The sequence below is a fragment of the Setaria viridis genome, chromosome 6 (assembly GCF_005286985.2).
Source record: "Setaria viridis chromosome 6, Setaria_viridis_v4.0, whole genome shotgun sequence".
Classification (NCBI taxonomy): Eukaryota; Viridiplantae; Streptophyta; class Magnoliopsida; order Poales; family Poaceae; genus Setaria; species Setaria viridis.
The window spans coordinates 2057450-2070788 of NC_048268.2; the positions used below are offsets into that span (position 1 = coordinate 2057450).

General features: G+C 46.8%; 1 protein-coding gene across 1 annotated transcript; it reads left to right on the forward strand.

Annotated features, from left to right (window-relative positions):
* The first annotated feature begins 7282 nt into the window (after window positions 1–7282).
* On the forward strand, window positions 7283–12611 carry LOC117860637 (serine carboxypeptidase-like 51). Its single transcript, XM_034744006.2, has 14 exons — window positions 7283–7595; window positions 8446–8583; window positions 8665–8759; window positions 10292–10399; window positions 10489–10729; window positions 10836–10879; window positions 10956–11023; window positions 11097–11202; window positions 11323–11498; window positions 11611–11680; window positions 11755–11805; window positions 11970–12022; window positions 12100–12235; window positions 12308–12611. The coding sequence occupies exons 2-14, from the start codon at window positions 8457–8459 to the stop codon at window positions 12374–12376; spliced, it is 1344 nt and encodes a 447-aa protein (XP_034599897.1). The 5' UTR covers window positions 7283–7595; window positions 8446–8456; the 3' UTR covers window positions 12377–12611.
* Window positions 12612–13339: the final 728 nt, after the last annotated feature.

Consider the following 13339-nt stretch of genomic DNA (forward strand, 5'->3'; position numbering starts at 1 on the left):
TTCTTTTACCTGGAAGAACTATGTGGCACTTTGGCTCCCATGTCTCTTCTGGATTTCTCTTGGGTTTGCTGCACATGTCCTTCACATAGAACACCTGATGCACATCATTGGCAAGTACGAATGGGTCATCACTGTATCCAGTCTTGCTCAGATCTACTATTGTCATTCCGTACTGATCTTTGGTGACGGCAGTTAGCTTCACCCAATTGCAAAGAAATAGAGGGATGTACAGCGGTCCGTATTCGAGTTCCCATATCTCCTGTATGAAACCATAATACGACTCCTTGCTATTATTTATGTCCATGGCATCTATGCGGACACCACTATTCTGGTTCGTGCTTTTCTGGTCCTGGGCTCTCGTGTAAAATGTGTAACCATTTATCTCATAGCCTTGGAATTTGACGATTGTGGTAGCAGGTCCCCTGGCTAACCAGGCAAGCTGTGGGTGAATCTCAGAGTTACCCATAAGTTGTTGGCGCAACCAGGAGGGAAAAGTTTCCATGTGATGACGGGTAAGCCAAGCATCGGATTTGGTCGGGTTTTTGGAAGCTACCATCTGCCTGTGCTGCTCGATATACGGAGACACAAAGGATGACTGTTGTAGAACAGTGTAGTGTGCCTTGTCGAACAAATCAGTATCATTGCTCAAACTTGATTTTCTTCCAAGGGTGCCCATTCCTCGGAGCCTCCCCTCGTGGCGTGAAGTTGGAACCCCAATCGAGTCAATTGAATCAATAAAATCAACACAAAACTCGATCACCTCCTCTATTCCATATCCCTTGGCGATGCTTCCTTCTGGACGGGCACGATTAAGAACATAGTTTTTTATGACTGCCATGAACCTCTCGAAAGGTCACATATTGTGCAGGTATACAGGTCCGAGAATACCAATCTCTTTTACTAGGTGAGCCAGTAAGTGCGTCATAATATTGAAGAAGGATGGTGGAAATAACAACTCAAAACTGACAAGACATTGCACCACATCGTTCTGTAGCTTTGATAGCTTGGATGGATCGATTGCCTTCTGCGAAATCGCATTGAGAAACGCGCATAGCTTTACGAGCGGCAACCGGACATTTTCTGGTAGAACACCTCTCAGTGCAACCGGAAGCAACTGGGTCATCAACATGTGGCAGTCATGAGCCTTGAGATTTGTAACTTCTTTTGTTTCATATTTATTATTCCCTTTATATTCGAGGAGTACCCAGATGCGACCTTCATACTATTCAAGCATTCAAACATGTTATCCTTCTCTTCCTTGCTGAGAGTGTAACTGGCAGGACGTAAGTAGTGCTGTCCATTATCTCTCTTTTTCGGATGTAGGTCATCTCGTTGCCCCATGGCTTTCAGGTCCTGTCGTGCTTCCAATGTATCTTTTGAGGTTCCATAAACACCCATGAAGCCTAGCACGTTCACGCAAAGATTCTTCGTCAGGTGCATCACGTCTATTGCGTTGCGAACCTCTAGGATTTCCCAATAAGGTAGCTCCCAAAATATGGACTTTTTCTTCCACATGGGTGCATGTCCGTTATCGTCGTTCGGAACAGGTTGGCTACCAAGTCCCTTTCCGAAGACTACATATACATCCTTCATCATCTCGAACACACGCTTTCCATTACGGTGTGCAGGTTTTTTACGATGGTCTGGCGTCCCTTTGAAATGCATCCCGCTCTTTCTCAACTGGTGGTGAGCAGGGAGAAATCGACGATGACCCATATAGACGACCTTCTTATAGTGCTTCAAGTACATGCTGTCTGTGTCGTCTAAACAGTGGGTGCATGCCCGATATCCCTTATTTGTCTGTCCTGAAAGGTTACTCAATGCAGGCCAATCGTTGATGGTTACGAACAACAGTGCTCGTAGATTAAAGATCTCTTGTCTATCCTCATCCCACACACGTACACCTTCTTCCTTCCAGAGCTGTAAAAGGTCATCAACCAACGGCCTTAGGTACACGTCAATGTAGTTGCCGGGTTGTTTTGGGCCTTGGATAAGCGCCGGCATCATAATGAACTTCCGCTTCATGCACAGCCAAGGAGAAAGGTTGAACATACAAAGGGTCACAGGCCAAGTACTATGACCACTACTCAACTCACCGAATGGATTGAATCCATGAGTGCTTAAACCAAACCTTATGTTCCTTGCTTCACTTTCAAAGTCTGGGAATGTTCTATCAATTGATCTCCACTGTGCCCCATCTGTGGGGTGTCTCAGCATCTCATCTTCCTTACGGTCTTCTTTGTGCCATCGCATCAACTTAGCATTCGCCTTGTTCCTGAACAAGCGCTTCAAGCGTGGTATTATAGGGAAATACCACATCACCTTCGCGGGAACTCTCTTCTTGGGAGACTGTCCCTCGACATCACCAGGATCATCTCGCCTGATCTTATACCGCAGGGCTTCGCAGACGGGACAAGCATCCAATTTCTCGTATTCATCACCACGATAGAGGATACAGTCATTAGGGCATGCGTGTATCTTCTGAACATCCAATCCGAGAGGGCAAATAATCTGTTTAGCTTCATATGTTGTGGACGGTAATTCATTATTCTCGGGAAGAATCTTCTTGACAATGTTCAACATCCCCTGAAATGCCTTATCGGACACACCATTTTTTGCCTTCCATTGCACAAATTCTAGTGTCGTACCTAGTTTTTTATGGCCCTGCTGGCAACCTGGGTACAACATTTTTTGGTGATCATCTATCATGCGCTGCAACTTTGCTGCTTCCTTCTCAGTTTCGCAATCTCTGTATGCATCTCGTATCACCTGACCAAGGTCATCAGTAGGGTCATTTTCTGCAAACTCATCTTCATCAGCCTCGCCCATTGTAGTACCTGCAAAAGCTTGGCCTGCAACCCAGTCCGGAATGGTGTCATCTTCCTCCTCCTCCTCGCCATCTTCCATTACAACCCCTAGTTCACCGTGCTTGGTCCAAACCAAATAGTTAGGCATGAAACCGTATTTAAACAAGTGGCTGTGAATAGTCCCACAGGAATCCTTTGAATACTCCTTCCTATTATTGCATTGGAAGCATGGACAACATACGAACCCATTCTCTGGCTTGTTCGCTTTTGCCACTTCGAGAAAATAATGCAAGCCATCAATAAACGCCTTGCTCCGCCTGTCTGCAGTATACATCCATTGCCAGTCCATCTGCATCGTATTACGCATGAAAATGGATTACACTTGACAATGGATTACGCGTGAAAATCGATTAAAGATCCAAACAACATGGTACAATACAACAACATGAAGATCCAAATACACATATTTAAATTAAAGTCCCAAACAACATGATACAATACAACAAGCCATCCACTAGTTATTATCACGGAGGACTTCTTCATGACGTTGCTGCAAATAACGAAGCATTGCTTTTTCCAGCGCGCTCTTTTTCTTCGGCTTATGCTGAGGGCCAACTATGATTGGAACCTTGCCATAATAGGAACCACGATTGCCCCCACCATCGCCACTTCCTTCAGTAGCAGAAGCCATCTATGTACAAAAATTATTATCTTAACACTGCATAAGTTGTTCAACTTGAAGACCGTGATCATCTCGCGAGGATGTCCTCAACTGGGCGGCACCGCACTTCGTCATTAAAGAGGTTAGATGCTACGGAAAAGGGGACACGGTCACGATGTCCGTATCCACTCTTTCTCGTAGAATCGAACCTCCTTCTTGACATACGTTGCTGCTCGGCGGAGAACATCCTCGGCGAGATGAACACGGTATGCAAGTTCAACAAGTAGCAGAAGTCATCTATGTACAAAAATTCTTTCCTTACCACTACAGAAGTTGTTGAACTTGAAGACCGTGTTCATTTCGCGAGGATGTCCTCAGCTGGGCGGCACCGCACTTCGTCATGAAAGAGGTTAGATGCTACGGAAAAGGGGACACGGTCACGATGTCCGTATCCACTCTTTCTCGTAGAATCGAACCTCCTTCTTGACATACGTTGCTACTCGGCGGAGAACATCATCGCAGAAATGAACACGGTATGCAAGTTCAACAAGTATATGGATTTAAAAAACCATATTGAATTTGATAAGATAAACCGTCTAGACAAGGTAGCATCATTTTTAAACCACTGAAATAATGCATACTATATATGACACATCAATCTCCCTCACATTCTAGCTCAAAATACCTCTCCATTTTTCTACTTCATCATCACATTGTAGCAAATAATCTTTCCATCTCCAAAGCATAAATCAAAGCATAACATGAGGATGAAGTAGCAAACCTTCGCAGCACTTGTGTTGGCTGAGTCAAATTCCCACGAAAATGAGGGAAAAAACTTCGGGCAGCACCTCCCTTGCTTTGGCACCACCGGAGAGTAGGTGAAGCTCAGCTCTCTGTCAATGTGCTGGACTGGCTCGGGCTGGAGGAAGAAGAAAGTCTCTGTCTCGGGATATAGTGGGGGATGAGTTTTTATCCCGGTTAAAAACTCCAACCGAGACAAAAGGAAACACCTTTTGTCCCGGTTGGAAGTTTAGTCCCGGTTGGATCCTCCAACCGGGATAAAAGGGTCCCGCCACCGACGCCCCCCAGCTAGCTGTTGCAACCAGGACTAAAGGGGGGCCTTTAGTCCCGGTTGCAATTACCAACCGGGAGTAATGCTCCCCTCCAATTTTCCCCACCCCGGCGCACCCCCTTTTGTCCCGGGCCAACTTTAAACCGGGACAAAAGGGGTCGGATCGAAAGCCAATTCTCTACTAGTGATAATTACACTAAGCAAACAAAGGTTGTACCGATTGTTTTTTTTTTTTTTTTTGCACTCAGCAAATAAAGGCTTTGCCAAGTGTTTTTTTTCACTGGACAACAAAAAAAATTTCTGAAAAAGAATGAGAAGAAAAAAATTGAAAAAATATTTTGCCAAGTGCCTCGATCCGGGACACTCGACAAACAAAAAAATATCTGCTTAGACCGAGCTCCCCACCCCTTATCCCTTCCTCCACACCCGACCCCAGGCCCCTCCACGGCACGCCCCCTCCTCTAGCGTCCTCTCCCCTTCCTCCGCACGCACCCGCCCCCAGCGCCCCATCCTCTTCCTCCGCACGCCCAGCGCCCCCTCCCCTTGCCGGCCGGCACCCCTCCCCCTCTTCTCCCTCTCTCTTCGCCGGTGGCAACCGTCCCCTCCTCTCCCTCTTTTCCCTGGATCCGACGCCCCCTCGCCGAATCTAGCGCCGCCTCCCCAGATCTAGCGGTGGGAGGCAGCTCGGGCGTGGCCGGTGGTGGCGTGGCGTGGTGGTGGCCGGTGGTGGTGGTGTAGTGGTGGCTAGTGGTGGCCGGTAGTGGTGGTGTGGTGGTGGCCGGTGGTGTGGTGGTAGGCGGCTGTGGCGTGGTGGTGGCCGGTGGTGGTGGTGTGGTGGTGGCTAGTGGTGGCCGGTGGTGGTGGTGACTGGTGGCGGCGGCCGTGAAGCCGGGGAGTGGAGGCGAGATGGAGGGCATGATGCCGGGGAGCGGAGGCTGGTGGCCACGACGCAGGGGAAGGACGGCGGCCGACGGAGACCGGCTGGTGCTGGATTGTTTTTTTTTTTTTGAAAAAAATGTTTGCTGAGTGCTTTTTGGGCACTCGGTAAAAGTCTTTGCCGAGTGTCCAACAAAAAACACTCGACAAATCTATTTGCCGTTAAATATTTCCCTGAGTTTCGTTGCGGAGCAGCAAACACGTTGCCAAGTGTTTTTTGGCCTGGCACTCGGCAAAGCCCTTGGCTCCCGTAGTGAACATCCCTAAGTTACCAACAATGACTACATCTCGTGTGAGATACAGGAGATTAATTGCTGCTTAGGAGTTCCGAAAAGACTAAATTTGGACAGGCCAAGAATAATTGTAATGGGACAACAAAAAGAGAGAAAGAAAAGGAGCAAAAGGCATGTGACACAGCAAGGTCTTTCTCTATCAACGTACGGTAGCTTTGAAGGAGAAATCCATGCACGCCACCAGCTGTAGTTGGAAGCCATGCCCTTCCTTTTTAGGGTATAGTAGCTACTGGTGAGTGGAAGGAGAGATGCGTGCTTATCATCAGAGCTACCCGTGTGTCCTTGTCACGAAAGAACCTTGTGCTCAGACCTCAGAACAAGGAAATGTTGAGCTCCATCGCGGCACGACGGCACATATACATGAACCAGCTTGCATCCACGAAATGGCCTGAGGTACATGCTGGATCATGTATCTCGATTATTTGGTTTTCAGAAGGGCTTTGTTTGGCGTACGACATGAGAAACACAGGCCCCATGAATAATGGAGGCTGCCAGGGGAATCTCTCGTTAGGGAGCTCCATGCCTCCATCCCTATGTTTCAAAACACAAACCTCAGAAAATTAATTAGCCTACGCCGGTACTTCGAGAAATAAAACATACTGCTGAAATAAAAAAAGGGCTGGAACAATTTTCAAAACAAGAAATAAGATTTTAAAAATATGTTGTAAACATGAAGATATTAACCGATAATATAGTTTCAATCACGCTCTAGGTGAGCTTCAAAGTTTGAAGGGCAAGTTTTGAAGCAGCTTTCACATTCACATAATTTTTAGGTCAGTTTCATTAGTTAAAAGCATTTTCTACGTAATTTAATTGCAAGAACTTTTTATTAATTAATTTTTTTGTGAAGCGTTTTCTCTAACTTTTATGCAAAACAAGATTGCAGTTATTGTAACATCCAATATTATTATAATATGGAATGTGATAACGAGCAAAATCTAACATTCATACATTTTTGTTTGAATTATGCGGAACATGTTTTGAAGCCTAATTGGATTAAAAAGCCTAGGTATTATTTAGGTACTCTCTCCGCTCCAAATTTTAAGTTATTTTGATATTTCTAGATAAATAATTTTACTATATATCTAAATATAATGTATATTTAAATGCATAATAAAAAGTTATGTACTTAGAAAAGAAAAGGATGACTTACAATCCGGAAGGAAGGAGCATTTTAGTAAAGTATTTTCTGCAATTATAAAATTAAGCATACAAATGCATTAGTGATTCGGAGTTCACCTGCTTTTCTTGGATTTCTAGAGCCTTGACTTAAATTTGAATTCATGTGGTATTCATATCATTTGTTCTAATACCCCCGTGTATATTGGCATATGGTCATCATATTCCACACCATGTCTTTTGATCAATGTGCTTATTAATTTTTAATTAAGGGACTTAAGATTTTTTGCCATGCCATCACTCAAAGAAAGGAAATAAGGAATCGGATGAAAAGAAATATCGATAGATAGCCTAGCATGTAGGGTATGTGTTATCTTCTGTTCTGTCAGGGTAGTGTGCTACTCGGAATCCCAAAAAGATGAGAGATACATCAGGCAAAAGAAAAGAGAAAAGCTGGACTTGAAACTCAAGAACGCGACGTAAATATCAGGAAGCAGCAGGGGTATTTTGGCCACCAACGACGCTAATAAAAGGCACCCCGTGCCTGCACCGCTGCTGTGCTGCATGCTCCCGAAGCCTACTCATGAGCAAACCTTCAAAGTAGGGCAACGATCGATCAGCACTGCTCCACTCCACTGCTGTCCGTCTCGGCTTCTTATCTGTGCTGGGGCGCTCCACCAATCCTTGCCACGCCCTGCCACCATCTGGTGAGTGCCTTCTTGTTGATTGATGCATTACTGACTCGAATGTGTGCGTAGAAGATATACATCTAGGAGTTGATGTTGATGCTGAACTAGGGTAGATCGGAGTTCTTCTAGGCCAAATTTTTTACTCTTGACTTCTAGGCCTTCTTGTTCATTGCTGAACTAGCGTGGGTCTTGGATGTGCAGCAGTGTACGTCTTATGGTTAGCAGAATCTTACTGGACACTTGAAGTTCATGAGTTAGGCTATGAAGAAACAAAGCTAGTTTGCCTGCCCGTGGTTTTGTTCTGCCGATATGAGAACAAGCTTTTGATGAGTTCATGCCTTCATCGCTAAGAGCTACTACTGCTAGTGCTTGGTGGCACCGTCGTGGTAGTGGGGTTGCATTAATTATATACTTACAGAAATTCTATCCCGTTCCCCATGCATGTTTTAGGTACCTTGTACTTGAACTTTTTTCCTCTTGTTATTCTTCCTTTCCTTTGGCCTGTTTTACCTGTGTCTTGCAAGCATCTAATTAAGAGGGAGACAAAAACTCATGTGTCTTCAAGATATCTAACACATGGTTTTTTGTTCCTAATTGCACAGTTAATTTTATTTGAATTACAGTTGCTCTGTATTAAAGATATATTAATTTTTAATTTGATTTTTAACTAGCACATGAATTTGACTAATAAACTAGCTAGTAATGGAAACAAAGACCTGAGTGAACAAGGACTTTCGTGTTCACTGTGATGTTCACAACCCATGGAAGAAGTAACCATCCATGCATGTCAACAATGCACGATCTAGAAAATTATCAAACATGGCTTTACCTAAAGAAGAATCTAATATTACAAAGATTTGTCCTGCAGCTGCATGTTAGATGGCGTTCGGAGGCATCACTGCTGTTTTCTGGCTCCTCGTCCTCACCCAAGTTCATGGCGGGGCTTCCCTTTCCTCTGGAACAGCAGACGGCATGGAACGCTGGGGCTACGTGGAAGTCCGGCCAAGTAACCCACTGCACACAGTGACACAATTGACTTACTTTTGATGTCATTTCTATAACTCGCCTCTCGTTCGCCGTTTTCCAGAAGCGCACATATTCTGGTGGTACATCCAGAGCCTGCAGCGGGTGCCATCGCCCATGAAACCATGGCCAACTATCCTCTGGCTTCAAGGCGGCCCAGTATGTATTCCTGTATTCGACCTCTCACTGCAAATGCAAAGCCTGAAACTCGGCTGACCTTTTCTTCTCCGGGACAAAATTTTAGAGATGTTTGGAAAAATTCCACTTCAGACAAATTAGCTTCACTCTACCAACTCCAAAAAATTCGCAGTCAAATACGTCTAACTTCACCAACTCTAGCTCCAGAAAAAAAAAAGGTGAAACTAGAGGTTAGATCTACATATTTTGTGGAGTATCTCAAAAGGTGCTCCAAAAACTACAGTTTCGGACCTCCTCGTGGAGTTGTTGGGTACCCACCATACCACTTATTACACATATACCGCTTCACAAAACAAAACAAGATACGGCTGTTCTCCCGTCGCCCCCTCCCATCCTCCCAACACCCCCTCCTCAAACTAGTGCCGCCGCCTGTGGATTGGGCGCCATCGGCCCCAATCTCCAGCGAAAATGGATGTGGGTGCCACCTCTGCGCCCCATGCCACTCCAGGGCTGCAGGCTGCGGGGCCTCGCAGGCGGCAGGCCCCAATCTCTAGTGAAAATGGCTGCAGCCGCTCCGCCTCCTTGTCATGGAGGGGGATGAGGTGGCGGACCTCGCTGCCGGGGCTCGCGCTCGCCCAGCAGGGGAACTCCTGCTGGGGAGGCCGCACCCCGCCGCTCCCGCATAGGAGAGCTCGGCCGGGGGGGGCACACGCCACCAATTCCGGCCGGGGACGCAGCTCGCCCCCGGGTGCCGTGCACCGCCGCTCTCGGTGAGGGGTAGGAGCTCGCCACAGCCTGCGCACGTGAGAGCTAGAGCTCGCCCCGTCACCTTTGAGCAAACACGCTCGGGTCGCTGAGATGCTGCCCCTACGCTGGATCTGAGGTAGAGGTGTGGGGGATGGAGTGGCATGAGGTGGATGGAGAGAGAGGGAGTGGTGTGAGGTTAACTCCAACGCTGAGGTAGATGAGTTCTATGAGGAGCTGATGCTTCCGTCACTAGCGCCGCCTATTCGCGTTGTGTGTGCGCCGAGCCATGTCGGTGTCATGCATCCGGACAGCCGCCACTACCAGGGTCAGGCCACGATTCGCGTGCACTCTCTGGGCGCAGGCGCTGGTGGAGCCAGAGTGCCGGACGTGCCCGCTGGCGACAAGGGGCGGCGACTGGTGATGGAGGCGGTCGTGGCAAGCAGGACGGTGCCCCGCACGGCCGCCATCGTAGAGGGGATGGTGTTGTACATGCCGCCGCCGATGCTGCATGGGCTAGACAAGGAGGTGAAGCTAGAGTCCGCAAGGCAAGCGCAAACAAGGAAGAGAGGAGAGACTGATACGTGGGATCATTTACAAAGGGTAAAATAGACAATTCACAATAAGTCCTCAGGTTTCTGAAGTTGGAACACTGCAACCAGCCAAACACGTACAACAACTCCATATTTTTACGGAGTTGGTGGAGTAGAGCTACAAAAGGATAGAGTTGATGGAGTGGAGGTGTGTTTTTAGTAGAGTGTTGCCAAACACCCCCTTAATAGTATGGTTTGTGTGTTCTTCTGAATCAGGGACAATCGGGTATAGGGCTGGGTAACTTCGCAGAGATTGGGCCTCTTGACGTCGACCTCAACCCACGCAATTTGACGTGGTTGCAGAAGGCCGATCTCATTTTTGTGGTACGTCATGGAGACCTCGCCATTTCTTCCTCCTCCTATGGTTGCTATTCCTGAGCTGATGTATGTGTGACGATGATGGCGCGCGGCAGGAGAACCCGGTCGGTGTCGGATTCAGCTACGTGGACGACCTAAGCGCGCTGGCGAAGACCGACTTGCAGGCGGCCAAGGACTTGACTGAGCTCCTAAAGGAGCTCGCCAAGGAGATACCCACACTACAGAGTAGCCCTCTGTTCCTAGTCGGCGAGTCCTATGGCGGCAAGCTCGCTGCTAAGGCCGGCGTCTTGGTTGCAAGGGCCATCCGCGCTGGCACTCTCGAGCTCACGCTTGGAGGTTAGTAAACACTGATTCTCATTGCTCATGGATCATTCCTCTACCTGGACATTACGATTCGATCTGAATTAATCTATTTTCTTCCCCGGCTGGCGTTTTTCCACAGGTGTTGTGCTCGGTGATAGCTGGATATCGCCGGACGATTATGCGGTGAGGAAATAACTTCTTTCGATCCATCACATGAATTTTGATAATTCTGACGAAATCGTTTTCTTGATGCCTGCAGCTGTCGTATCCCTGGCTTCTGGAGGGCGTCTCCAGGCTGGATGACAACGCCGTGGGCAAGGGCATCATGTAAGCTAGCTATTGCCGGCAGCCTAATCGATCGATCTACTGATGATGTTAACTGAAACTGGGCTTATCTCAGGATGGCTGTGAAGGTGAAGCAGCAGATGGCGGCGGGACAGTTCGTGGCAGCTTATACCACGTGGGTTAATTTGCTCGATATGATCGACTCCAGGAGCGGCAGCGTTGTAAGTGTCGATCACAATCAGTGGCCACTAAGTCTTAGCAACACGTTCCTATTACAACTGCAGAAAAGAGCAGGGTGGCTTGGCACACACTAATGAAGGCTCCCTTAATGACTTTGGCAGAATATGGAGAACTTCATGCTTGATACCACCGTGAGCTCGGTGTTATCAGACTCAGCCGCACGACCATTGTTGTCACCAGGCAACTGCCAGGCGGCTAACAATGGTTCCAACAAGGTCAGCGACACTGTAAACGGGTTCCTCAAGCAAAAGTTTAAGATAATCCCCAAAGATTTCATGTGAGTGGTTCTCCTCTTACATGCCACAATCTTAGATGAAAACATTGTACATTGATCAATCTCTTTGTCTCCCTGTTCAAATCGTCCTCTGATCAACTCTGTCTCTGTGCAGCTGGCAACAAGTGTCTCTGCAGGTGTTTGACGCTCTGGCCAACGACTTCATGAAGCCAGCGATCAATGAGGCAAGAAAACAAATTATTGACTCTACTTGATTTGCTGAATTTTGAGTTTCATAATGGGGATGAATCTGCTGCAGGTTGATGAGCTGCTGTCCTATGGAGTGAACGTGACGGTGTACAACGGACAGGTGAGGGGCAAAGACATTATCCAACGATTCCTCAAGATTTTTTACTTGGACATTTTTTAGAGAATGTTATGGTTTATAGATACCTGACAAATTCCATCTCTTCAACTCTTATATAGCGTATATACTCAAACTGCTAACTACTCACATATTTCTTTCTTTTGAAGTACGATGTGATCTGCTCAACACTCGGCGCAGAAGCATGGGTGAAGAGGCTCAAGTGAGGCTTCATCTTCACATTTATGCTTCTTTCATGCATAATTCAGCCACATAATTCTCACTTGACCTGCATTTCAGGTGGGATGGGCTGCATAACTTCTTGAGCCTGCCGAGGAAGCCTCTGCATTACTGCCACCCTTACTATCTCACTAACGGCTTTGTCCGATCATACAAGAACCTGCATTTCTATTGGATCCTCGGAGCTGGACACACGGTATGTCTCCTTATTATCCACATGACAATATCTGAAGCCAAAGCTGAAGACCTTGTGCCATTTGTTCTTCAGGTTCCTGTGGACAGGCCTTGTACTGCACTGTACATGATCAGCAGCATAGTGCAGTCTCCAGCCAATTAAGTTGGTTAGGCAAATTAGTATCCATTATTTGTGTTGCTGCACAAACCAGTATTAGTATACTAATGGTACACTTCATATATTATCCTTGAATTCCATCCACATGAGTTTCTCATCTTTGCCGAAAAAATCAATAGGTTTAACCCAAATAGCGAACATGAGCCTATCGTTGGCAGACTACTCCATGTACTATTGATGGAATTCGTACATATTCGTGGAGAGCTTCCGTACTAATTCAGGCCTTGCCTACCTCAAAGGGTCATTTAGGTACAAATGGCACTGGAGCTAGCGGTTCAGCTTACCCTAGAACTTCAGCCAGCGACATACATCCAATGACTTGGATTTGTTGTTCTAAGGTCATTGCTATTATAGTTTGAGCGTCTTTATCTACTTGGTCCCTGAGCTGGCGGACAGTGCGACTGGAAGACAACGCTCCTCGATATTTTTCCTTCTGATTATACATAACTAACGAACACTCATAGTTCAATAATACAATCCTCTTTACTTCTTTTGACATGAAAATTAAAAAATTTAATTTCGTTGGATTGGCTCAATCTCCTTTGCTTTACTTTGTTCAGCGCATGATTTGAAGAATTCATTCACCGTTACTTGCGATAACTCCTGCAATTCCTCAGTAATCATACCGGTAGCTTGTGAATGGGTTCAGAGTTATTTGTTTTCTTAACAGTTGTTTCGCCTTTAGCTGCCTTGACTTGGAAGGCAGTGGTCGTTGCGGGGCTTAGTCCCGACGATGGTGATAGGGAAGGGGTGTTGTGGTTATCGTCGCTCGTACCACCAGGATTCGATGGATATGGAGATGGTGATCAAGCAAGATGCGACAGTCCCGGTGGTGACGACAGTCCTGAAGGTGGATGTGCTGGAGATGATGGTCTTGGGTTTTGAGGAGATGGTCGCTGCGGGTAATCTACGGGGAGCAATGATGCCTCCTTAGCAGCGATGATGGTG